This window comes from Globicephala melas, chromosome 2, assembly GCF_963455315.2.
Source record: "Globicephala melas chromosome 2, mGloMel1.2, whole genome shotgun sequence".
Lineage (NCBI taxonomy): Eukaryota > Metazoa > Chordata > Mammalia > Artiodactyla > Delphinidae > Globicephala > Globicephala melas.
In genome coordinates, this window is record NC_083315.2 from 176,648,339 (window position 1) to 176,674,233 (window position 25,895).

The 25,895-nt window shown below is 68.0% G+C and overlaps 1 protein-coding gene across 2 annotated transcripts; it reads right to left on the reverse strand.

Annotated features, from left to right (window-relative positions):
* Nucleotides 1-2,193: 2,193 nt before the first annotated feature.
* On the reverse strand, nt 2,194-24,772 carry AKT1 (AKT serine/threonine kinase 1). Of its 2 annotated transcripts, XM_030883199.3 has the most exons (14): nt 24,654-24,772; nt 21,838-21,976; nt 10,209-10,337; nt 7,568-7,679; nt 7,315-7,462; nt 6,879-7,010; nt 6,731-6,796; nt 5,549-5,617; nt 5,283-5,408; nt 5,076-5,204; nt 4,764-4,978; nt 4,404-4,491; nt 3,432-3,534; nt 2,194-3,191 (listed from the first exon to the last, which is right to left on the reverse strand). In XM_030883199.3, exons 2-14 carry the CDS (start codon nt 21,881-21,883, stop codon nt 3,112-3,114), a joined length of 1,443 nt encoding a protein of 480 aa, XP_030739059.1. In that variant the 5' UTR covers nt 21,884-21,976; nt 24,654-24,772; the 3' UTR covers nt 2,194-3,111. The 2 variants fall into 2 exon arrangements, with proteins under 2 accessions (XP_030739059.1, XP_030739060.1); XM_030883200.2 differs by lacking the exons at nt 21,838-21,976; nt 24,654-24,772 and adding an exon at nt 8,149-8,409 and having other exon boundaries at nt 10,209-10,334.
* Between the last annotated feature and the right edge of the window lie 1,123 nt (nt 24,773-25,895).

The following is a 25,895-nucleotide window of genomic DNA, read 5'->3' on the forward strand; positions in this document are numbered from 1 at the left end:
GTGACGTTTAAGCTCAGCCACGTCTAGATCCCACTCCTGTACGTGACCTAAGCACCCCCGAGGGGTGGAGACCCACAGATCGTCAAAACAACAGTTGAGACCCAGCCAGCTCTGTTGTCTGCAACAAATTCACCTTGAGTATGAAGACAAGCAAATTCAAAGGGACAGGGTAGACTACCTGTTGAATGATGACCCGTCTTTGAGCAGACATCCCCCGAGTGGCATTTACTGGGAGGCAGACCCCGCCCCCATGCCGTCCCGACACCCCAGCCTGGCTGGCTCCTTGCTGGGAGCTGCTGACCTACCCGCAGCCCCCAGGGCCTCGGCTACAGCACGCAGCCATGCCTGCTGAAACGTGGGCACTACAGGTGCTAAAGGCACCTCTGTTCCTGTCTTGCTGTCCCTCCGGAGGCCCGGCCTGCTGCTTGGAAGGGCTGGGTGCGACATGGGAGGGCGTTCGGCCCCCATGCAGGCCGGGCCGTGGGACCTCCACCCTGCTGGTCCTCACTGCCCCAGGCTGCTGTTCACCAGGCCCCTCCGGCTCTGCTCTGGCCCTGCGGCCGGGACCGGATAGCGCCCAGGAGTTTCCTCCCCGAAGTGCCGGTCTCCCTGCACCCCTACCACTCCACCCCGAGGCGCCTGCGCAGCCCCACCTCCGCGAAGGCTGGGAGGCCCTGGGGTCTCCGGCCTCGGCTCTTTCCTTCTCGGCCCCACCCACCCGGATGGGACACACCATCAGGGTAAGTTTGTGTTCATGTCCATGCCCATGACCTTGAAGCCTGTCCCAGGCCAAGGAACGTCCCTAAGGCCATCACCCGGATCCCCGTTATCCCCCAACCATCCCCCCATCATCACCCAAGGAGGCCCCACGAGAAAGCGCAGCTCGTGCCCCTCCGTCTGGCCAGCTGGCCGCCACCCCCCCACATGCCCCAGCTCCAGCTTCAGAGGCACCTCCCGGTTTTCCACACCACATCTGACGCTTTGGGGTACCATTTGCTCGAAGTTCGAGGATAATGGAAAGGTACTGCTGTAGGTTCTGGTGTCTACAATATACATTTTTTTTCCTTTTTTTATGTGTTAAAATACACACCTCTTCAAGACCCTGCCTTCAGCTCTTTGGGGTATATGTGTACCCAGGAGTGGAATTGCTGGGTCACATGGTAGTTGTTTTTATTTTTTTGAGGAACTTCCATACGGTTTTCCGGAGGCTGAGCCATTTTACATTCCTACCCACAGTGCACAGGCTTCCAATTTGAAGGACGTTTTTACGTATCTGAAATCTGGATCCAAAGCATCCTTTAGCAGGTAACATTTGGTGTGTTTGTGGTTTCCAAAAAAGCTGTGGGAGTGAAGTAGTTCAGAGCCTATCAACACTGAGCAATCGGGCACCGCCCAGAGAGGCACCCGCAGGCCTGACTGACCCCACCCACCTCATGCCCCGCGCAGGCGCCCCTTCCAGCAGAAGGGGCAGCCACCCCGCCCCAAGGAATGTCTTGTCAGGGTCACGGGCCCCGGAGCCTGGAGAAGCAGGCTGCTCTGCCCCCTCCCCCGGGCCCAGGCGCCAGGCCCAGTGAAAGGTCCGGCCCTGTCCCGGCCACGCCTGCGGGGTTGAGTCCCCGTGAGAGAGGAGGAGCTGAGGCTCCGCCCACCCCTGTCTGGGCAGGCGCCTGGAGGCCGACGCGCGGGCCAGCGCCGGCAGCCGGCTCCTCTCCGCACCCACCAGGTGGCGCCCGCGGCACGTCCCGCTGGGCTGCTCGGGCGCCCCGGACCCACTCCCGCCTGTCCCGCCTGACCCAGGCTTGCGGTGTGACCGCCGGCAGGCCGCTCTCTCGGTCCTCCTCGGGCCCTAGGGCCTGGCAGTGACCCGAGTCTCGGCCTTGGCCAGCTCGGGGCCCTGCAGGATGGCTGGTCCTTCCTGGTGGTCGGGGTCTGCGGCATTGCATGGACAGAGCTGGTAGGCAGACGGCTGTGCAGTCTGGGTGGCTTCCTTGGGGCATGGGGCTGGGGTGAAGCCAGGTGGAGACAGGGACGGCCAGGGCATCCCCCGCTCCGGTGAGTCCCGCCGGAGTGGGGTGGGGAGACATCGTCCCTCAAAGGTCATCCCTGGGGCCTCTGGGCACGAAGGACAGGGCGCTCCCCTCAAGCGGACCGGCCACATGCTCCTTCACCTGCCACCCAGCAAAACAAGCCACAGAGTTGAAAAGCAATTTTTATTGAAGAATTTGGAGGGAAAGTCTCATAATAGTAAAAATACTAAAGTTGAGTATAAAAAAACGCCACGGTGCAGCGCAGCGTCCAGCCGGGAGACACGGAGGGCGCAGCGACGGCCCCTCCGAAGGGTGTCAGGTGGGGGCAGGGCAACAGCAGGAGAGTGAAGCTTCTATAAGGACAGGTGCTACCAGGGGAAGCCATCGGGTGAGACGGTCCCAATGGGGAAGGGGGCGGAGTGAGGGCCCTCTCCTGAGATTAGAAACCCCAGTATGCACGTGAACAGCATAATACTCGGCAACAGATGTCACCTGGCTCTTCTATCTTGCCGGCGAACCCCGGCCCAACCCCACTGCAGGGGCCGCCCTCCTCCAGCCTCAGTGCTGGGGCTGCTGCGTGCCCCACCCAGAGCGAGAGGGGGCCAGGCCAGCGCACCACGGCAAGGTGGCTTCTGGGGCCCCCGGGCCGGGCTGGGCCGAGGCAGGGGCAGCCAGGGACAGCCGGCGAGAGGGACGGAGGGGCCGCGGGCAGGGCCCACCCAGGCCCGATTGCACTTGGCTGCAGAAGTAAGTCCTCAACGTTTTCCTACGTGAATCTAATTGTTCCGAAGGCCGCGGCCACGTCTGGAGAACTGGATGAATAAATTAAGAAAAACCGCAGGATGTCTTCCTCCCGACCTGGCTGGCCGAGAGGACACCGCCCCCAAGGCGGGCAGCCCTGCCCACAGCACGAGGCATCTTCCCATCCGTGTTGGAGGACAGCAATGGTTCCGCCCAAACGCATCCGGAAATAAGAAACACTAAATACAGATCATCCGTGCGAGGCTTCCTCCCGAGTCTTCCAAGCCCTCGTCCGGAGCACGTGGCTGCCCACGGCTGCGTCCCAAGCACGCCGGCTGGCCCCTCAGGCCGTGCCGCTGGCCGAGTAGGAGAACTGGGGGAAGTGAGGCCTCCGCTCGCTGTCCACGCCCTCCATGCTGTCGTCTGCGGGCGGGAGGAGCGGTTCAGCTCCGGGCACCGGGCAAGTGAGGCCGGCCGGCCCCAGGGCTCGCCTCCCAGACTCCGCGTCCAGCCTCAGCGAGCCCCCACCCCACGATCCCGGGGCCGGGGGCCGCGGCTCTCCCGCCCCGACGGCCACCCGTGAGGGAGCCTTCCCGGTAAAATGCTGAGCACGGAGTTCTGTTGCCCGGAGAGGGGAAGGCGTCGGCAGGGAGGCCCCCTCACCTCGGTCGGGCGGCGTGATGGTGATGATCTGGGCTGTGAACTCTTCATCAAAATACCTGGTGTCCGTCTCGGACGCGACCTGAGGCTTGAAGGGCGGGCTGAGCTGCAGGGAGGGGCTGCGTTACAGGCCTCGCCCCGTGCTGCCCGGCGCACCCGGACCCGGACCCACCCAGGAGCGACGCGACCTGAGGCTTGAAGGGCGGGCTGAGCTGCAGGAAGGGGCTGCGTTACAGGCCTCGCCCCGTGCTGCCCGGCGCACCCGGACCCGGACCCACCCAGGGGCCAAGGCTGGGCCAGGCCTTCCTCTGCCCACGTCCCCTCTGGGGCCTCGCCCTTCAGGGATCCACCTGCGGGGCCACCGGCCTCACTCGCGGCCCCCGGATGGCAGAGTGGCCCGGCAGCGTCAGGCCACAGAGAGGACTCACCACAACGCAGGACGCAAGGGCAACTGCAGAGGGACAGGCTGGCGGGAGGAAGGACCCCCACTCCCCCGACCCCGGGCCCAGGTGCAGGGCTGCCTGGGAACTAGCAGCAACTAGCAGGGGGTCTCTCGGGTCGGGGCTGGGACTAGAGCGCTTGGAGGGCAGGCCCAGGAGGCGGCAGGACCCTGGCTGGAGCAGAGCAGGGTGGAGAGCCCTGTCTCACAGGGACAAAGGCCCAGCCGGCCATGTGTGGCCTGCAGGGGAGGGGTGGGCTGGAAACGGGGTGGAAGCATGCTTGGAGACAGGCACCCAGCAAGCCTAGGGGCAACCGTCCTGAGCCTGCTGGCCACCCCACCAGCACGGGCCAGGGCCTGGGGCTCCCAGGTCCCTCCGAGGGCAAAGTGCAGAGGCACACGTGCAGGAAGCAGCTGCCTCGCTCCTCGGAGGCCTCCTCACGTGTGCTTGTGGGGTGTGTAAGCAGGTATGTGTGTGAGCAGGTGGGTGTGAGCGGGCGTGTGCGGGGGGAGGGGTGTACACAGGCCCCACGCACCTTCTTCTCATACACATCCTGCCACACGATGCTGGCGAAGAAGCGGTGCTGCATGATCTCCTTGGCGTCCTCGGAGCCCCCACCGAGCCTGCGGGGAGACGGAGGCCACGGTGACGGGGTCGCCACCTGCGGGGCCCAAGGTTCGGACCCCTCCTCCCACAGGCTGAGGTCGGCCGCCAGGCAGCAGCCCGGGCAGCTGCAGGGTGCTGGGTGGGCAGGAGCTGCCGGCAGGGCCGGCTCTTCCCGAGCAGGTGTGAGCAGGCCCTCTGCCCGGGCCAGCCCAAGCCGAGGACATCACACATGGCCACCAGCACGGTCGTTCCCTGGGGGTTTCGGGGGACAGCCCAGGGCAGGGCTCACCGCTGCTTGGGGTCCTTCTTGAGCAGCCCTGAGAGCAGGGACTTGGCCTCAGGGCTGAGCGTGCGTGGGAAGCGGATCTCCTCCATGAGGATGAGCTCGAAAAGCTTCTCGTGGTCCTGGTTGTAGAAGGGCAGGCGGCCGCACATCATCTCGTACATGACCACGCCCAGCCCCCACCAGTCCACCGCCCGGCCGTAGTCGTTGTCCTCCAGCACCTGGGGTTGCAGGGCACGGGCTCAGAGGGCACCTGAGACACGGGGACTCGGGGGTCGGGAGGGGGGAGGGGGGACTCGGGGCGCAGCAGACGCGCACCTCGGGGGCCAGGTACTCGGGCGTCCCGCAGAAGGTCTTCATGGTGGCGCCATCCTTGATGCCCTCCTTGCACAGCCCGAAGTCCGTGATCTTGATGTGCCCGTCCTTGTCCAGCATGAGGTTCTCCAGCTGCAGGAGGCGGCCTCCGGGTCAGCCCGCCTCCACACCCCGCCCCCAGCCCCGCCCCAGATCCCCGGCCCCGCCCACCTTGAGGTCCCGGTACACCACGTTCTTCTCCGAGTGCAGGTAGTCCAGGGCAGACACGATCTCGGCGCCGTAGAACCGGGCCCGGTCCTCGGGGAACACCCGCTCCCGGGACAGGTGGAAGAAGAGCTGCGGGACGGGGAGCCTGAGCGGGGCCGGCGACCTGGGCCAGGGTCACAGGGCGGAGACCCTAACCAGGCGGGGAGCGGGGAGGGCAGCCACCCAGACACCCGAGGCTCAGAAAGGGCCGCCCCGGGACCGGGCCCTACCTCGCCTCCGTTGGCGTACTCCATGACGAAGCACAGGCGGTCGTGGGTCTGGAAGGAGTACTTCAGGGCCTGTGAGGGAAGCAGAGCTGGAACCCGGCCCTCAAGCTGAGCAGGAGCTTCGCCCTGTTCAGGGCGGGGGATACCCCGCTGCCCCACCGGCCGCGCCCGAGGACGAGTGGCTGCACGTCCAGGGACCGAGAGGCGGCGCCCCTTTAGGGCCGCCTTGCTGCCCTCACACCTCAAACCACAGGCGGCCTCGCTTTAAAAGAAAGGCCCGCTGATGACCGCTTGCTCACAGAAACACGGACGGGGGATCCTCCCCGGCTCTGGGCTCCCGCACGGCCAGGCCGGCCGCACCGACCAGGGAATCTGCGGAACGCGATGTTAGCGTCCCGTGCGGGGATCCACTGGAGGGTGGAGGGCACGACAGAGCCTGGCCTTTTCCTCACAATCCTCCAGCCAGACAGAGGGAAAAAGGGCAAAATGAAGCAGACGAGGCAAAGCCACGGTGACGAGTAACGTCTGGACGAGCAAACATGATGTCTGCTCTTGAAGTCATGTTTCTCATAAGAAAACGTCTCAGGAAAAACATCGCTGCAAGCCTGACCACTGCTCTGCCCCTGCTTCGGATCAGGCCGTCCCCTGGAGCGAGGACACCTGTGCTGAGCGGAGGGGACAGGCCCACAGTGGTCCCGGGCACAAGACCTCGGAGGCCGGCGCCGGGTCGCCCAAGGCCTGAGTCCTGAGCCCTGTCCGCCTGACTGCTGACCTTCTGGGGGCGGAGCTGGCTGGGCCTGGCAGCCTAATTCCGGGCACTTCCCTGTTGCTCCAGAAGGCCAGGGGTTTTCCATACACCCCTCCTGGCCCAGGTTCCCCCGGACAGGGACCTCCCAGAGGGAGCCTCAAAGGGGAAGCAGTGCAAGACCGTGCAGAAGGGTGGGCATGGGGGGCGTGGCCCCCCAGGGTCTCAGCAGGCCAGAGGGCAGGCCAGGCCTCCTGCCCGCTCTGTGCACCAGCGACCCCGCACCACGCACCTCCACCCGCCCCTCCTGGAGGCCCGCCCGCCGTCCACGGGGCCCTGAGCCCGCCAGACTCACAGGGGAGGAGGGGTTGGTGCGAGTGACCGCGCGACCCCAGCACCTGGTGCCCGAGCCGTCCCCCCGGGGTCCAGAGGGGACTCACCGTCAGGAAGGGGTGCCGGGAGTTCTGGAGGACGCGGTTCTCCGTGAGCGTGTGGGCCACCTCGTCCTGGAAAACAGAGCCCACTGAGCCGCCCGCCCCGCCTGGCCCGGCGCCGGCCCCGGCCCCCAGCCCCGGCCCTGGCCCCTACCTTGGCCACAATGACCTCCTTCTTCAGGATCTTCATGGCATAGTAGCGGCCCGTGGCCTTCTCCTTCACCAGGATCACCTTCCCGAAGGTGCCTTTGCCCAGCAGCTTCAGGTACTCAAACTCATTCATGGTCTGAGGGTAGCGGGCAGGCACCAGGGTCAGGGGGCAGCATGGTGAGTGCTGGAGGCCCAACAGTGGTGAGGGGTGCCAGAGGCCGGGGCCACCGCGGCCAGCCTCGGGGCCGAGCACAGGTGGGGCCCGAGGGGTCCAGGGCTCGTGGGAGATCACGGGGCTGTGCACCCCGACTTGGAGCCCTGGGGTTCGGGGGGACGGTGGGAGCAACGGCACCCGGGCCTTCCCGAACCTGGCGTCCCTCCCTCACTCCTGTGCGAGGAGCTGGGCGGGGCAGGGCCCCAAGGGCAGGGCCGGGCCTCACCACGCGGTGCTTGGGCTTGGCCAGCGCCACCTCCATCTCCTCGGCCCCTGAGTTCTCGCCAGGCGAGCCCGACCGGAAGTCCATCATCTCCTCCTCCTGCCTCTTGAGCCCGTCGGCCACCGTCTGGATGGCGGTTGTCCACTCCTCCCTGCAGGGCAGTCAGTCGGCTGAGGCCCCAGCCCCGCCCAGGCCTGGGGCCTCCCCCTCCGAGGCCCCTGGGCTTGGGGCACCGGGACTCGTCTCCAGCGCGTACCGCTCCTCGGGGGTCTCTACGTGGAACGTGCGCTCGATGACCGTGGTCCACTGCAGACAGCGGATGATGAAGGTGTTGGGCCGCGGCCGCTCCGTCTTCATCAGCTGGCATTCTGGGGGCAGGCGAGCATCTGTCTGCACTGAGCCCCGGCCCACCCGCCACAGCCCAGCCCTGTAAAAGGGGGCCAGGACCCCCACTCCAGCTGGGACCCTGCTCAGAGAGCTCAGCGGCGCCCCTCAGGGGGTGTCTGGGGGCCGGTCAACCCTCCGTGGTCCTTCCTTGGGTCTCCAAGCCCCCCTGCCAGCCAGGACACGGCCTTCAACCAGCCGGAGGGTGAGGGGTTTGGGAGGGCAGCTCGCCCTCCCCGAGCAGAACCCTCCCACCACTTTCCCAGCCTCACGATGACCAGCGCTCTGCCTGCCCCCTCTCGGCGCAGGGCCAGTCCCAGAACAGAGGGGGATAGTGACTCACCCTCCGGAGAAGCTGCCTGTCCACCCCCGAGGCCACTTGGGCTGCACCCTCCCCACACTGCTGCCCATGCCCCCAGGTGCACACGGGAGTGAAAACAGGCACATGCACACCTGGAACACGCACACCTGCAGCCGAGGAACCGTGGAGGTGCCCCAGGCCCGGAGAGGGGCTGGATTCCAGCCCAGCCTGTATGAGGCGGGAGGGGCCGCGGGGCCAGCGCAGGGGTCTCCGACATTCCAGCATCTAGGCCCTGGCAACCGCGAGGGGCCCCGGCCGGGCTCAGCCAAGCGCAAGGGAGCGAGGAATGGTCTGCCAGGCCGCGGGGCCAGGAGGGGGCTGGGGCCCAGCCTTACGCGGAGGGAGGCCTGTGTCTACACGGGGCAGGGAGAGAGGAAAACCTGTGCGGCCAGCCTTCTGGGTCCCCACATGCCCCCTCCCACTCGCTCAGCCCATCGGAGACCACCAGGAGCCCCCAGGGCTCAGGCGCCTGACACCCACCCAGGGCCTGACTTCTCATCTCTCCACCCTGGAACCCATCCCCAAGGAAGAGCCCCTGGCACAGAGGCCCCCGCAGAGCCGCTCCCCCCTCCCGCAAGCCTCTGCTCCTGCGCCTGAAGCCCCTGCTGGCCTAATGCCCGGGTCAGGGCCCCAGTCCCACCCACTGCTCAGGAAGCCCCTCTGGGCGGTGCCCACCTCCCATGCGCCTCCTGAGAGCCCCCCCCCCGTGCTCCCCTGCATTCAGCCTGGGGAAAACTCCCGAGGGGCCTCAGCCCCCCAGCAAGGCAGCATCCCTCTGGCCGAGGATCCTTCCCAAGCCCGGAAGCCCCCAGGCTGACCCAGGAGGCCCTGCGGGGAGCCAGACACACTGCAGTGAGGCTCCCACGCGGCCACAAGGCTGCGGGGACGGGGGTCTGCCTCCTTGGCCTCCCCTCACCCCCAGGCCCCCGTTCTACCTGCTGCTTTGCTGAGACTTGAGGAGCCCGGGAGGGGGTTCAGGGCTCACAGGAACCAGGCCCTGCTAAAGCACCCCCAAGGAAGCCTCCCTTGTGGCGCAGGGCCTCTGCTCCTCCCACTAGAAGCCCTGCAGCACGGGGCCAGGCACACCAGGGGGTGGGCAGGACGGCCCCCATCTCAGAATATCTGCAGGCGCGGAGGCTGGGAATCCTTCCCCGTCAGCCGAGGACGGGCCCCCTGTGCTATGCCCCCTCCTGAGACCCTGGACCAGAACCTGCGGTCTGGCGGCAGGGGGTGTGCGTGCACCCAGAGGACCCCGAGCTCCCAGGCACGTGGCAGGGAGGGCAGAGCCAGCCGGAGGGTGGGGGTTGAATGAAGGAGCCTGGGGTGGAGCCAGGACTGTGCTCTGCACCCCAGACAGCAGCCCAGGCGGACCCCGGGGTGTGCTGGTCGACAAGCCCATCACTAACTCACCCATCAGGCCCGTGTCCCGGGCCAGCCCGGGCAGAGCACCGGGAACAGGGACCAGGCCGGAAGGCCCGCCCGGCCCAGCATCCCACCCACCCACCCGTCCCCATGCCTGGGTGCCCCCCACCATGGGTAGGGTCACACCTGCCGTCCCCCTGCAGGTACGTAACGAGCCCACAGTAGCACTTGGTTTAGAAAACGTGCAAGTTTGTTCAGCGTCCTGAGACGCCCCAGGCCAGCAGTGCTGCACCCACCCACCTGGCACCCCAGCTGAGGGTGGGAACAAACGCACTGCCACAGTGGACTGGGGTCTCTGAAAACCTGTGGTGGGCACTCGTGCTGGGGCGACGGAGGCCCCGGGAAGCTGGCTGCCCCCCACCCCCACCCCCTCTTCCTGCCTCTGCCGGGGGCTTTGGCGAAAGAGGCCCTGGTGGGCTCGTCTGGCCCCCACTGGAGGGGGGGCCCAGGTCGGCCAGCTGCCCCAGGCCGGGCCCTCCGGTCTCCAGAAGTCCACCCGGAACAGCGTTGGGCTCGGCTCGGACATCCCTGGCAGCCGGAGCCGACCACTGAGCGGTCCCTGAGGTGACACAGGGCCTCAGGCCCAGCCTGGTCCCCGGAGGGCTGCTGGCCCCAGACACAGCGGCCGGGGGGACCCCACGTGGGGCCGCTGGGCCCAGAGGGCTCTCTCCGCCCCGCCCACCGGCCCAGCGCCCTCATCCCGACCCAGGGCGGCCGCCGGCACACTTACGCGCCACGGAGAAGTTGTTCAGGGGCGACTCGCGCTGCTCCACGTCCTGCGGCCGCTCCTTGTAGCCGATGAAGGTGCCGTCGTTCTTCAGGAGGAAGTACCGGGGCCGCCAGGTCTTGATGTACTCACCTGAGGACAGGCGGGCGGGCAGCACTGAGGGGCTGCAGCCGCCGGACCACGCTCCCCCTACACAGCCCGCTCCCCGGGGTAAGTCACAGCTGGTTGTGCCGGGACAGATGCGCCCAGGATGCCCCAACTCCAGGCACTGACCCCGATTCCCCTGGGGCAGGCAGAGGGTGGGTGGGAAGACGGGTTTCACTGTATGAAAGCACCGCCTCTGACCAAATGCGAACCCTGAACCTGTGATTGAAAGGGGGCCAGGCCGGCACCTGGGCCTGGGGGAAGCGGTACGACTGACAGGAGGCCGGCCCGATCCAGAGGGCCTTCCTGGAGGAGGTGGTGCCAAACCAGCCGGTCTCCAACCAGAGCGCGGGGACCAGCTACAGCCACCCGCCAGGGGCTTCAGGGCCAAGAGGCCTCCCCACCCACCCTGGGTGCCGCCAGGGGGTGGACGCGGCAGCTACTGTGATGACCGTGGCGACTGGGCTGCCCACCGCAACTGGCCCCCGCCAAGAGGATGGAGCCTAGCTAGCATCCAGCAGTGAGGGGCCAGCATCACACTCAGAGTGCGATCACGGGGGCTTGCCTGGCAGACACGAGCCCACCTGCAGCACGTCCCCAGGATGGGCACTCGGGACAGAGCCCCCTCTGCCCGCGTGACAACACTTGCTGTCCAGAGGCCCTGAGCGCTGTTGTGAAGCCAGACCCAGAGGCGGCTGTGTGGTCCTCGGGCTGGGACCTGCCGTCCTGGGCCCCCGCACCCACCCACGGGTCACCCAGGTGCCCAGGAACGCTCTCCCCGAAGCTCTGCAGCATCAGCCGTGAGCAGGCGCTCGCGCTCGGGAAGCAGAGCAGATGTCCTCTGCGACGCGCCGGCAGTGCCATTTTTCATATTGACACCCGGAAAAAACGCCTCATTTACATTTTGCCGAGCCAGGAGTTTGAACACCGCCGAGGAACTTACTGATTAGGCGCCCGCTTCAGCAGAGGGCCACCGGGCAGCAGGAGGGGAGGGGGCCGGACCTCCCTACGAGCTGAGCCCCGCACGCAGCCACCTGGAGGGCGAGCAAAGGCCCAGCGCTCCGCGCCTCGGTCCGCTCTGCCCCTCCCCCCGCCTCACCGCCCAGCTCCCACCCTGCACGACCCAGGGCCTCTGGGGGCTGCTGGGCAGTCGGGGCCTCCAGCCACTCCCTTCCTTCCCCAGGGAGCCCAGGCAGGGGTCCCCACCGGGCCAGACACCACTGGGCCAGGGAGGACCCGGGCGTCGGCCGGTAACCTGCCCTCACCCCGACAGCATTTAGCGGGGTCTCCACCCAGGTCTGAGCCCCCCAGACCCCTGGGGACGTGGGCTGGGAAGGTGGTGAGGCCACCCTTGAATGCTGCCTCCGTCCCGGGCCCGGGGACCGCCCCCTGGCCACTGGTCCCAGCCAGCCTCCCCGCCCCGGCACAGGGTGGAGCAGAGCTGGTTCCGGGGGCTGAAGGCGGCCCACCCCGCTCCATCCCGGGCGCCCGCTGCTCGCTCCCACCCGCCTGCGCTCGTCTGGAGCTGTCGGCCCCTGATGGAGTGCCTCCCATCCCGCCAGCTGCCGCTCCCCGGGACGCTAAGTGCGCGGGGAGAGTGATGAGTGCCTCATCCGTGCAGCCCCGAGAATCCATCTTGATCACCAACTGCTGGCGGCCCCCACCGTGCCCAGCATGGCGGCCCCCCCAGCGCCGCACCCCACGCGGGCAGTCGGCGCGTGTGTGCCCACAGAGGCGTCCGCGCTCGGCAGGACCCGCACGCCCCGGCCTGGGCCTCGGACCCCACTGTGGCTGAGGCCCTGGGAGGGGGACCCGCCCCCAGCCACGTGACCCTGCACCCGCCCTCCAGCTTTCACCCCACAAGCCCACCCAGGGCGCTGAAGGGGGGCCAGGCGACGGGAGCTGGGCAACACACGGGTGGAAGCGACAGGCGGGGAGGCAGCCCCACTCGGGCCCTGGCCCTCAGCAGCCGGCATCCGGACCCCCGGAGAAGAAGCCAGGGCCGCGGTGGGGGCGGGGGGAACGGGACCCCCGGAGGAGAAGCCAGGACCGCGGCGGGGGCGGGGGGAACGGGCGGGGGGACGGGCGGGGGAGGCCGGGGCGGCCAGGGCCACGGCGCTGAGACCCACAGACCCCTTTCTTCAGCCTCTGGGGCACTCCCGCCTGCAGACATCCAGCCAGGCCCCCAAGTGACCGCCAGCCGCAACCTGGGCCGTGGCCTGCATCTGAACGAGTTCAGTGCGGACAGGACGCTGGTGGGTGGCCGGTCCAGGGACGCGGGGGACACAGGAGGGGCGAGGGGAGGAGGTGGCCGCCCTGTGCCTGGCCACGGCTGTGCTCTGTCCTCTCGGCTGTAACACCTGTGGGCCAGCGAGGGGGATGAGGCAGCACAGACACAAACGGCTCCTGCTGGGAACAGGCGAGAAGGCCCAAGTCTGCTCTTCAGATGCCGCGCCGTAAACTGGCGGGTGGGGGGGGGGGCCTGGTCTCTGGGGCCAGATGACCGCCCACCACCGGGTGGCCTCCCAGCAGCGGCCACACCAGGGGTCAGCAGGGACTGGCCTGGACCTGGGCCCAGGTCGGGTCCCCTCGTCCCTGCCACTCCCGCCCAAGCCCAGGACTCCCACCCACCCCATCCCACCTGAGCGAATGCTTCAGACCGGGGCCCTGGAGCCCCACGTCACAGCTGGCCCAGCTCCCCTCCGCGCAGGGCAGGACAGCACCCCGGTCGGGAGACCGGAGCTGGGGGTGGGCACTCGGAGGCACGTGTGGTCTGGTGCCCACCCCCACCTGGAGGGTCCATCCTCAGCCCCCCCCCCGAGGTGGGGGGCTCTTTCAGAAGCCCAGCCCTGGGCCAGGGCAGGGGAGGGGCCCTACAGCACCACACCCACCCCTCCCAGACATTGGCGCCCCACCCGGCCACCAGCGAAGGGGACCCACGCCCCCTGAACCCCGAATGCCCAGGCCTGGCCACCTGCCTCTCAGGCTCCAGATGAGGAGGCAACTGCCCTGGGTGGGGTGGGCGTTGGGGGGTGCCCAGGTCAGCCGGGCTCCTGTGCCCAGGGCAGGGCTTCCCTCCTCCTCCTGCCCCCCTGGGACTCCCAGCCCCCAGCCCCGGCCCCCTCAGCGTCCCCGTGTGTCGTCCACCGGGAGGGCCCTTCCGCCATCCCAGCTCATCCCCAGGAAGGGGCTGCAGGACCCTCAAGGAAGGGGGATTCCTCGCCAGCATCACGTGCCTCCCACAGCCCAAGTCACCCTGACGGGGCCACACAGCCAGGATCAGGAACAGGAAGGGTGCCGGCTGACAGCCTGCGCCTCTACACCTCCCAGCCCGGGTCCCAGGCCGCGCTGTGGGTCAGGGCACCCCCGGCAGGAGACGCGGAGGCCAGGACCCTAGCCGCTGGGGGCCCCAGGGGCACAGCGCGCAGGCTCCCCGCACCCCAGGCCTGCCACCCGCGAGTCCTCCCCTGCCTGGCACCTCAGCCCCTCTAAGCCCCCAGCGCAGGCCGCCGGCTGCCACACCCTGAGCTCCATGGACAGTCTGAGTCCCCAGCTCCCGGGGAAACTGCTGGATACACGCTTTGCCGCAGCGGTGGCAGGCGGCGCTGAGCTGTTTCTCCACAGCGAAGGGAGCCCCAGCAGGCCGGGGGAGCGGGTGCCAGCTGACGGCGGCCACCACGCGGTCCCCCGCCACCGCCACATCCGTCGCTCATGGACAGCTGCCGCACGCCATCACCCCCCTCCCCGGCGCTGCGGGGCGGGCGCGGGCCTGGCTCATCGCGTGTCCCCACGTCCCTGTGCCCCCGTCCCACCGGCAGGACACCAGACCACGGACAGTCAGCGAAAGCCTGAGAACCGGTGCCAGGGAGGGGGCACGCCCCACTCAGGCGGAGCCCAGGCCGGGCGGGTGAGCCACGCCGCCTGCTCCTGGGGACGCTTTCCCAGGGCAGCTCTCTCGGGGTCCTCACGGGGGCACGAACGGCCAGTGTGGACAAAGGAGAGGAGAGGTGGCCACTCCCGGCCCAGCAGCGGGGGGACAGGTGGAGGACGGGGGTTCCCCCGGCACAGCCCCCCGAGCCCAGCTGGGCCGCCCCCAAGCTGCCTGGCAAGCCGAGAAGGTGGGATCATTATGACCAGTCACTCCCGGGGGAAAACGAGGCCCAAGGGAGAAGGCTCTCAAGGTCACGGAGAGGCAGATGGTGGCCAGAGTCCCAGGTCCGGCTGCCCAGGCGGGGCTCACTCCTCGACACAAACCGAGAACTCTTCGCAAGTCGTTGGTTCTGCCATCGGGCAGGCAGGGGCCCAAGGCCTCAGCCCAAGGCACACAGACTCAAGAGGAACGTGGGGAGGCGGGGTGGGAGGGAGGGATGCAGTCAGGGAGCAGCGCTGTGCCCCGCCCCCCACCGTCACGGTGCAGCAGACAGCTCTGGGGTCTCCCCGCCCCTTCCTGCTGCCCCAGGACGGCGCCAGCTTTCAGGCCTCTCACCAGCGACGACCAACAGCCCCTCTCGCTGCAGCTGCCCGCATGTCACCTGGGCCTGGACGTCCCACCCTCCTGGCCGTCCTCGGAAACCCTCCTCCTCGGGCACCACACATCACCTGCTGCACAGGCCAGAAAAAGGGGCCACCCCGACCCCAGCCCGCCCCGCCACCCGCCTCCCCCGCGCTCTCTGCCTGATGTGACCTGGCCTCACCACTGCAGGGTTCAGGGGGGCTGCGTGGAAAGAGCTGGGCTGGGTCCAGGGCTCAGGGCAGCCACAGCCATACCTCTGCCTGCAGGGGCACCTGAGGCCTACACTTTCCAGGCCGGGTGGGCCTGGGAGGCAGGGCAGGCAGCCCCCAGGCCTGTCAGTCCACCAGCTTCCCTCCATCTGCTGACCCCTTGGGTCACAGGCCCTGGCAGAGGGGACTCTGGCCACCACCGGTCCTGGCCCAGGCCCTCAGGCAGCGTCTGCCCAAAGCCACACGGCACTTAAGTTCTAGGTTTCCAGAATGTTTCCCTAGGGACATGCCTCTCACTCCTGTGCTGAGAGCCCAGGATAAACCCAATGAAACCAAGGGAGGTGTCGGGGCTCCCCGGGCAAGGCAGAGGCAAGGAGGAGAGGGGGGTGGTGAGAGTGAACAGACGGGCAGCACGGGCTCCCGGGAGAGCAGGTGGGGTGGCAGCAGAGCCCTCCCTGCAGACACAGCTGCAGGAAAGGAGAGCCCCGTGGGCACCGGCCCTGCCCAGACCCCCCTCCCTGCAGACCCTCAGAAGAGGCAGAGCAAGACCCTGGCGTCTAAGTGACCCCCAGCCTCCGTGAGCCAGGGCCCTCCCCGGGGCACGAGGGGCTCCAAGCACCAACTCCACCTCCCCCAGGAAAAAGCACCACCTACACAGGGGAGGGGGCAAGGGAATGAGGGACAGGTCGGGGGGACCCTCCAGAGAAAGGGCCTTCCACCTCCCAGCCGCCCAGCTCTTCTTTACTTATTCCCTAACTGGGAGCCACGTCGTGGTGCGACAGCCGTGAGGACAGCAAGACCTGGCTAGGGACGTGGTGGGGACATGGTGGCAGGCTGCATCCTCCCAGCTGCCAGCCCTGTCACCTCATGCTCCCGGCCACACCCACCCTGGCCCCAGCCCCGATCGAGCTCATCACAGCCCCCAAAATCCAGCTCACAGCATACCCCGCCCCCCAGCCCGGGGTGGAGCGCCAGCATGGGGCCCCCACCCCTGCCAGGAACAGCCGGCTGAGGCCTCTGGGCCGGCGAAACCAGCCGGGAGGAGGCTGGGGGCCGGGGGTCTGTGGTCCTGGGCCTGCTCTGGGATCTGTGCGCCCAAACCAAGTGCCCAGGGGGACCGCACCCCAAGGCCCCCAGGGGTGGCAGAAGAGGCACCAGACAACACCCCATCAATGCCAACATTCCTGAAACACGAGCGTTATTTCGGACGGTTAAGGAGCCCCGCGTGACGCAGGAAGAAAGGCAGCAGGGGCGTGGCCGGGTGGGCGTGGCCGGGGGAGTGCACGAGGCCCTCTGCCAAGCTGCTGGGGGCCAGGTCGGGGCCGGGCTGGGGGCCTACCCGTGGGGGTGAGTGGGCGGGGGCCCGGGGCACCCACCGCTACGGGTGCAGAGGCGGCAGGCGGCCGCCGGCTCCAGTTACGGGAGGGCCCGCGGGGAGGGCGCTGGCAGCGAGCCTGGCCGGGTGCGCCCGGGCAGAGGGGATGCCAGCCGCGCCGGCGCCCCCGCTCCCACCCTCCCAGGGCACTTCTAGGAACTGGCCTGACGCGACCCGGCCCAGGCCCCTCCTGAGGGCTGGCAGTGGGCAGGGCCCGGACCCAGGGCCCCCTCCCCTCCACGCACAGGGCGCACACTCAGCTCCCTGGGGCGGCTGGGCGGCCGGTAGAGGCCCCCTCCTCGCCACCACAGGACCAGGAAGCAGACAGGAACACGGCCCGCTCAGGGCCCCTCAGGCCCGGGGCAGCGGTGACCCCCTCATCCCCCAGCGCAAGGACGCCCGAGCTTCCTCTTTCGTTGTTTGTTTTGAAGGGAAAACTCAACCGGCTCACAAAACAGGAAACTTGGTCCCACACAGGCCGGCAGGCCTCGGCCTCAGCCTCGTGCCACCGCCCGCGGGCTCAGGGGCACCCCTCCAGGAACGTGCCCCCCTCCCAGGCACCGTCCTACGGAGCAGAGGCCCCCGCACCTGCCCCCACCCTTGGGCCGGCCGCCTGCACGCACCTGCCTCAGTGGACCAAGGGGACCCCCTGGACCAAAGCCACGGCCGCTGCAGCGAGACATGGAGGGGACCTGGGCATCCCTCGCCTGAGCCAGGGACGCTGAGGTGCAGGGGGAGGAGGGCCCAGGACAGCTCCAACCTCCAGCCTGGGGCACCGGGCGAAGGGAGCAGCCTGCCTCCCCTGACGGTCCCGTGAGCCCCTTGCCCGGCAGAGTGGCCCGAGGCCGTGCACACAGATGATTCCCAACGACGGGCCCCCAGGCAGGTGTGCTCAGAAGTGGGTTCAACAGGCCCCTGCAGGCCTTGGCCCCTGCTGTCGGCTCAGCAGAGCCGCGCCCCCTCCACGGCCCCGCCCCATGGGAAGCCCAGGACTGGGGATGAGGAGAGTCTGTGTCAGCAGCTTAGAGCCACCTGGGGGGCAGGTGAAGCCCAGGGCCGCAGACAGAAGCAGGACCTGGCCAGGACCAAGGGAGGGTAGGGGGGAGGAGCCACCGTAGTCCGGAAGCCCGCCCCCCACCAGGATGCCTGGGACCCACACAGCAGGATGGTAAGGGCCTGGAACCGGGGGAGGGTCTGGGCCAGAAATGGGCTGCGGGGCGGGGGGGCAGCCAGGCCTGAGACGTGCCAGGGACCAGCCCCACCGAGCCCCGTGAACACACGGCGCCACCAGGCCCGCCGCTCCTGGGGTGAGGGGAGTTAAGCTGACGCACAGACGCTAGCCTCCCACGTGTGCGCGCACCGGGCAGACCTCACTTGGGGTCACGTCCAGGGAGGGTCCTGGACGGGGGACCCCGTGCCCACAGGCCCGCTCTCCTGCACCCCGCCCCTCAGCCCCCACCTGCCGGGCTGCGGCGTGGTGGCTGCCCTAACGGGCCCTCCTGGCCAGGCCAGCAGCTGGCCCACGTGAGCCCAGGGGTCCCCGAGGCCGGTGCCCCACCCCCACCCAGACCCTCAGCCCCTTCCTTCACCCCGTGGACAGCTTCTCGCTGCCGTCCTCCCTTCTCCCAGCCCGTGTGGCCCAGCTGGCGCATCCATGGGCTGGAGACGACTAGGATGCCCACAGACCCTGCGCCCTCCACGGGCTCCAAGGGTGGGACCCGCAGGTGGGGCTCTGCTGGGGCAGCTCTCCATGGGGCTGGGCTGCAGCCGAGGTGGTGCACGGCCCGGCGGGCACCAGGGCAAGTGGGCAGGGACGACGGGGCCCTGGGGACACGTCCCAGAGCAGCTGCACGGACTCAGGCCCGTGGCCTCGCGCACCGCACACAGCCTAAAGACAAAACTGGAGGCCGCAGGCCAAGTCCAGCCAGACCTGCATCCTGAAGGAGGACACGGTTTTTAAACTGTCAACCTTCAGACATCAGGAGAGTGCACATAATAGACCAAACCTTTGGAAAGGCGACTTTCTGAGCCACACCGAGCCCACTGGCCCCCAGCACCAGCGGCTGGAGCTGCACGGCAGCTGCCCACCGCTCGGGCTGTCCACCCACAGCCTGGGGGGTCTGCCCGTCACTCGGGATGCCTGCCTGTCACTCAGAACGTCCCGCTTTATCAGGAAGGCTGCCCACCTCTGGGGACACCCACCCATAGCTCGGGCTGTCCACCCGTCTCGCAGGACATCTGCACACGGTCCCTGCAGCCCCACCCGGCTCAGCCCTCCTCACCACCTTCTGAGCCTTGGGCAGCTGGACCCCTCTCTCCTGGGGACAGCCGGGGACACCGAGGCCCAGAGGGCCTGCTGGGTGCCGCAGGGCAGCACAGCGCTGGGACTCGAGCTGCGGCGTCAGCCGCCAGCCCGGGCTCTCCTCTGCCCCTCGGCGGCTCTGGCCCAGAGTACACGCATCAGGACACCAGGGCCGCAGCCCCGGGCCCTCCCCAGAGATGGGAGGGAGGGAGCCCATGTCCCTGAGGGGCGGGAGAAGGAGCTGGGGGCCGGGGGTCTGTCCTGCCCCGACCCTGGCCAACGGGCCGTTGGGTCAGCTCTCAACACCCACTCAGCCCCGAAGGTTCCTTCGCCCCTCACGTGCAGGCCCTGGGCTGGACGCAGGGCAGACACAGCACGGTGGGCAAGGCAGGCCCTCATCCCACAACAGCCCCCCAACCTACGTAACAAGAAGCAACAGCATGGGGGGCCTCGGGTCTGCGAGGAGCTGGAGGACAGCCGGAGCTCCCCAAACCCCCCTGGGGATCAGACCCCCGGCAGGGGAAGGGGGCAGGGCGGCGGTGGCACCTCACACCACTGCTGCAGGAGCCCTCCGCCCGCTCCCAGCCCAGGGACCCCCCAGCTCTACCCAGAGCCACCCCACAGGAGGCCTGGCTCCCTCTTCCAGCCAGTCCTGAGAGGCGGGGGGCAGGGCCGGGGGTGGGCGTGACGCTGCAGGTGAGGGAGGGTTCTGGGAGCGGAGCACGCACACAGAAGCATCTTCAAACCGTCCACCCTCCTGCCCGTGACGCGGGGTTCGGCCTGCACGTCCGCCCGCCCACGACCAAGGCCAGGATGCTATCCACACCCAGGAAGGGTACGCGAGCCGCCCCACCACAGTCTCAGGAAACGGCACCGCTGCGTACCTCCAGCCCCAAATCGGGGTCCTCCTCGATCCCCCAACGTCTAACCCAAGCCCACCCATTTCCCACCCCTCGGCCACATGACCCCTGTTCCTTTCACCCAGTCACCCCAAAGTCCAGCACACAGGAAGAGCCCACGTTTGTGGGAAAGCACAGATTCGTAAAAGACGGACAAGAGGACAGAGAGAACGAGACAGCAGTGGGGGCAGTGGAATGAGCTTGCAACACACAGAGGTTCCCACGGGGTCACTGGGAACGGGGAGCGGAGGGCAGGCAGTGGAGGTGGGACACGGCACAGCCCCTCCCGGGCTACAAGAGGGCCAGGGCCACATCGCCGCCCCACACACCGCCTGGGCTGGCACGTGGGCTGGAGAAAGAAGAGTGGAGGCACGTGGGCACGTAGGACCCTCTGTCCCGGCCCAAGTCTGGCTGCACTCTGCCCCCGGGCAGACCCCACCAGGCCCTTGCCCACCACCACACCCACTGCACCCGTAGGGAAACCAAGGCCCACGGAGTCAACAGACTTGCCCTTGGAGAAGGACACAGGGATGGGGCAGCCGAGTCAGGTCAAAGCCCAGCTCCCTGGATGCCCCGCTGGGCCCGACACCCCGAGCCCCCAGCGCACAACCCAGCGCGGCAGTCTAAACGTCACCCAGCGTGAGACGGGCACTCCCACCCGAGCCTGGCTGGCCAGTGGATGCCCCAGTAACTGGGACAGGAGCCCTGGCAGCCCTGAGGCCTAGGTATCTCCTAGGTCAGTCCTTAATCGAACAGTCAGTTAACAGTAGCCAAGGATTAAGGGGTACCGGTCCCCGTGTGCTCTTGTGCTGCCACCAGGCACACAGGGGAGGACGGAGACCAGGGTCAGAGAGGGCATCCTTGCCACCAAAGAGGGCTGAGGTGAGGCAGACAGAGTAGGACCCGATGGGGAGCAGGGGTGGGAGGCTCCAGGCACAAGAAGTGGTACTCCTGGGGGTCAGGAAGGGGTAAACATTGGGGGAGGGGATCCAGAAGGCCGCTGGGTGCAGGAAACCTTGGAGGGGCTCGCCACGGACCACAGGCCCCTGCGGCCACCTCACCTCCGTCTTGAGGCCCAGTGCACTGTCCTCCCTGCAGCCGCCTAAGTGAGCTCTAAAAACACACAGCAGACCACATCCTTGATCCCCTGCTTCGCGCCCTCTGCAGCCCCTTGAGGTCTCAGCTCCATCCCTCCTGTGCTGCCCACCGCAGCTCCTGCAGCTTCCCAGCCTGCTCTGCCGGGAGGCGCCTATGCATCCCACAAAACCCAGTCTCGTGACACCCACTTTTGCCGTGCCTCCCTGTGTGCTCCACCTATGTCTGAGGCTCCCCCTCCCAACAGCCCGTGGGATCCCGAGGTGGGGACGGGGACACCCTCACCAGAAGGTGTGCATGAAGAGTGGCGTGGCTAGTGGCTAGCTAGCATGGGATCGCCAGAGCTTTGGGAGGGAACAGGTCTGGAGGAAGAGCAAGTTGGGGGAGCAGGTGGTGACTGGCCAATCCCCGCCCTGGAGCAGGAGGGAGTGACTTACTCAGGCACCTGGACAGGAGGCCTGTCCAGCCCCCAACCACCGGCCGCTAAGCAACAGAGGGCCGTGGGGCAGGCAGGGCCAGAAGGTGAGGGGCCCAGGCCCAAGCTCCCGTCCCAGCAGCTCCTCACTGAGCCCCTCCCTGGGCACAGGGCCATATGAGTGAGCACAGGGGAGGCTGAGGGGGCTCCAGGCCAGCTGGCTCAGCAGCTCCAGCGTAAACCCGCCCCGAGCTGGGCCACTGGGTGGCACGGAGCCCCCTCCCGCCTACAGCCAGGCCAAGCAGCCCTGCCCTGCCCTCAGGAGCCCTCGGGCAGCGCCCCGGGCCACTAATGCGCCAGGCCTTGGACCGGCCCCAGCGTCCTCACTGCCTTCCAGGAAAGCGGGTGGCTCTTCCCGCCCACGGCCCCAGCCAGGCAGCCACTCACGGGCTGCACGCCGGCCCAGGGCACACGTCCCCGCCCGGGAGGTCCCACGAGGCCATGCCCTCCCGGCCGTGGGGACACTGGGCCCCAAAGCGCACCCGGGCCGGTCCAGGAGGGTCCAGGAGCCCAGGGAGGCCTCGCTCGCCCGGCAGCCACGGCCCAGGCCGCCCCCAGCCACTGAGGAGCCGCAGGCCCACTTGGGACCCTCACCCCCGGCCGGCCCCGCGGGCACTGACCTCGTTTGTGCAGCCAGCCCTCCTTCACGATGGCCACGTCGTTCATGGTGCCGGGGCTCCCGCAGGCCTGCGTGGCCCAGACCTCGCTCACACGCCTCTAGCAGGGTCCTCCCAGAGCCCAGCGGGCTGTCAACAGCCTCTGGAAGAAGAAGAGGGAAGTGTGAGGCTGTGTTGGGCTTGGGGACACTCCTCGGACCTCGAGGTGAGCCCAGGAGGCCCGTAGCGCCTGGGGACTCAGCCTGGGTGTGCCTTCCCACACGACCTGTGCCCTCTTAGCATCCAGAGCCCCCGCTGGCCCCCGCTCTGCCTTCCCGCCACGGCACCTGATACAAAGTCACTCACACTGCTCCCTGGGCCCAGGCCTCCCCTCCCCCTGGGCTTCAAGCCCCTGCCACCACCCCTCCTGGAACCCCAAGCCCTCAGAGCTCACTGCCCCCCTTACCGACCCATTCCCACCTCCCCTGACCTTTGTACAAATCACTCCTGTCCCCAAAAGGCCCTCCTGGTATATCCCAGCCTCCCTAACCTGCCGGCCCAGCGGAGGCCACCTCTTCCAGGCAGCCCCTCTGACTGCTTCAGCCCACACCACTCAGCCTCCCCAAACCCCTGGTGAGGGTGCCCAGTTCTCCCTGTCCATGGTGTTCCTGCCCAGAGGCTGGGGTTCCCAGGCAGAGTCCAGAGCTCCTCTTCCCTGCCCCAGACTGGGAAAGGAGAGAAATTCAAGCGTGACGTCTCAAGAAGGCAGGGGCAGGAGTGCAGGTAATTGGTACAAAGGAGAGCCCAGAGCCCTCCAGGGTGACATGAAAACCCCCTACACACACCCATCCCACAGAAACGCCGAACCCCTCCTAAACCACAGCGCCCCCGCCGGTCTGAATCTGGTTCATTCATTCGGCCAATATGTGCCGGGCATCTCTGGTTTTGCCAGGCTCAGCGCTGGGCACTGGGGACAAAGAGAGGTTCCGACGAGTCCCGTCTGTAAGGAGTACCCAGTCCAGGGTGGTTACAGACCCGTAATTACAGCTTCCAGGAGGCAACAAATGGGGAGGACTGTGCAAACTCAGAGGCACTGGCACCCGCCCTTTGGAGGCCCACCAGCAGCCTTCTCTTGAGCAGACACTTTGGCCATTGATCCTTTGTGGCCCACCCCATTGCTCCCCTGCTGGATGAACTCCTAGGCATCCCTCAAAACCCCGTTCTCACATCACCGGTTCCGAGCATCCTGGGAAAGAGCACTCTCCCCATGAGCAGTCCTCTGCTACCCTTCCAGTTGGGCACTCATGAGGGCAGGCCAGGAAAGACTCCTCTCGGGGACACCCAGGCCGGGCAGAGGCCCTGAGTACCTCCAACATGGGTCTTCCTACAGCCACCTAGACACTCTCCCGCAGCCCCCTTTACTGGCCTCCTGAGGCATGGGCTAAGCACCAAGAGAAGGCCGCTGTGCACTGACTGTCTTGGGCTAAATTTGGAAGGACAGGAAGACCCACTCACTGCCTTGTGTCTGGGACAGGGAAGACGCTCCTTGCCCAACACACTCAGCAAGCCCACAGACAGGGATGGCAAGTAAGACTGGAAGAGGTACCACCAAGGACAGGGCTCTGAGCCCCACCTGGCAGGCACAGGGGGCTCTGGTGACGCTTGAGTAGGCGTGGCCTGGAGGCAGAGGGCTGGACTCAAAGACCTCTGGATGTGCCCCTACCCCCACCGGGGCCTGAGCAGGGCCGGGTGCTGACAGAGTCAGACAGCTGCCGACGGCCCCGTGTGTAAAAATATATCTGCACATACACAGGGTGGTGTGCATGTGCACAGAAACACACACACCGAGCCAAGGCCTGGGCTGCTCTGGGCACAGGGTGGGCGGCACGGATGGGACCTCTGCTTCCCGCCGCTTCTGTCCTGTGAGTGACTTCACCACAAAGGTGAATTACTGCTATTATTAAGTCACAACCTTAAAAAAATAATAATAATTTGTGCTCTGAAGGGCCCCCTCCCCCTGCGTCCAGAACACTGGTTTATGAACCGGATGCTCAGCTGGGGGGCAGGGAACCAAGCCCCACAAGTGTACCCCACCCTTCACCTGGACCAGAGCTCACAGCAGTTAGGGGTGGCCTGAGCAAGGTGGGAGAGGGCCAGGAGTGAATGTCGGGGGCCCTCTGGCCACAGAGCACAGGCCCAGGGCCCCAACTCTGTCCACCGCGACAATACTCGGGAACCAATCCCACCCACCAAGTTCATCAGCTGCCCCGGGCCTCTGGGTTGGGTGGGCAGCACCTCCAGAACCCACCCAGCTCAGGAACAAGTCTCAGGGCCCAGGAGGGCTGCAGTCCTTTGTGGGAGGGCCTGGGCACCCAGCCACCATGGACAACTTTTTGTCTATGGGAAAATGAGGTCCCTTCCAAGGGCCCACCCACAAACTTCAACAAGGGCCGGGGCGAGCCTTTTCCTCGGCCCCCTGAGCACCTACTGTGCGCCGGGGCCCCCCTGGCCGGGCGCCCGGGCAGCTCCCGGCCGCAACGGTGCCCCGGCCCCCCGCGCGCGACCGCACCCCTCCGCTCCGGCCCGGGCCTCGCCCGGCGGAGCCGCTTCCCCAAGGTCATGCGGGAGGCCGGGGCCGGAGGCACGCACCCCCAGCGCCGGCGCGGCCCGCGCCCTCCCCGCCCAGGCCGCGCTCGGCCACTTCCTGCTCCCGCTCCTCCATTCCAGCCGCGCGCGGCCCTGGCCCCGGCCCCGGCGGCCGCGAACAAAGCGGTCGGGCCGCAGGGAGGAAATCCGGGCCCCGGCGGCGGGCGGCGGGCGGCGGGCGGGCGGGGACTCACCGGGCGCCGCGTCCGGCGCGAGCGCGGGCCTAGCCGGGCCGCGGCCTCCGGCGCCCGCCGCTCCGCATCCCCGCGGGCCGGCCGGCCGGGGCCGGGCTGGAGGCCGCGGCGGGCGCTGCTCGGGCGGGCCTCGCGCGCCGCCGGACCCGGAGCTCGTGCGCGGCCGCCGGCTGGCTCCTCCGGGCTGCGCTGGCTGCGCTGCTGCGCTGGGCCGGCCGCCCGCCCGCCGCGCTCGGTCCCGCCGGCCCGCCCTCTCCCCGCCCCGCGCCCGCCCCGCCCGGCCGCCCGCCCACATCCGCCTCCGCCGCTCGGGGCGGCCCCACCGTGGGCCGAGCGAGGGCGCGGCGCCGGGAGCGGGAGCGCGCAGCGGGCGGCCCTCGGGGACGGGGACCGCTGCGCTCCTCCGCGGGGCCTGTCCCCAGGCCACGTCCTCTCTGGCCTTGGTTTCCCAGTTTGTCCGGTGAGCCCGCACTTCTCGGCCCAGTACTGCCCCGACTCTGTTAAAAGGGCCGGTCTGGGACGAATCCTGGGCTTCTGCCTCCGTCGGGCGGGGGTGGGGTTGGGGTGTAGGTTAGTGTGACTTTTAGAATGTGCCCCAAGTGGGTAGTTGAAGCTCGGGAGCTGAGGGCTGCAGGGGCCGGGATGGTCCTAAAAGACCCAATCCAAGGACCCTAACTAGTGCAGGTCCCCTGGGGGTCGTGCAGGAGGCTGGCTGGAAGGTGGGCGATCGGTCATCTGTCTGTGTGCCGAAGGCCTACTGTGGGTCTCGCCCTGGAGTGACCGGCAGTGCGAGGCCTGCTCCCTGGTTGGGGTCTGCCAGGAGCTCGCCTTCCCCGAAAGGAAAATACTGACACCTGGCAGCTACGAAAGTGGACGGGGACTTCATGTGGTGACAGAGGGAGAAGAGGGCCACAGGGGCCAGTGGAGGGGCGTCCAACTGGCACCGCTTCATCCAGCACCCCTGGCCTGGAGTGGCCGCCCCGAGTCGGGCACAGACACCCAGACGGGCTGCTGGAGGGGGCAGACTCCAGAGAAGAGCGGTCACGGCTGAGGCAGCCCAGGATCCTCCCTAATGTCTGGTTGGGCCCCAGGCACTCACGGTCCACTGGGGGACAGCTAAGGGGCCAGCAGGACACTGCAGACAACTCCCCACCCTGACCCCTCCCTGGGCCCTGTTGATCGCAAGTTTCTCCAACAGCTGCCCCTCCCCCCAACCCTGAGGCCTCCAAGTTGATGGTAAGC

Excerpts from the sequence above, each read along its gene's own strand:
- AKT1 (XM_030883199.3), bottom strand. The coding sequence starts at position 21,883 with ATGAACGACGTGGCCATCGTGAAGGAGGGCTGGCTGCACAAACGAG. Across the intron at positions 10,338-21,837 it reads GGGCTGGCTGCACAAACGAG|GTGAGTACATCAAGACCTGG; the intron begins GTCAGTGCCCGC and ends GCCTGTCCTCAG. Across the intron at positions 6,797-6,878 it reads AGGAGGTCATTGTGGCCAAG|GACGAGGTGGCCCACACGCT; the intron begins GTAGGGGCCAGG and ends TCTGTTTTCCAG.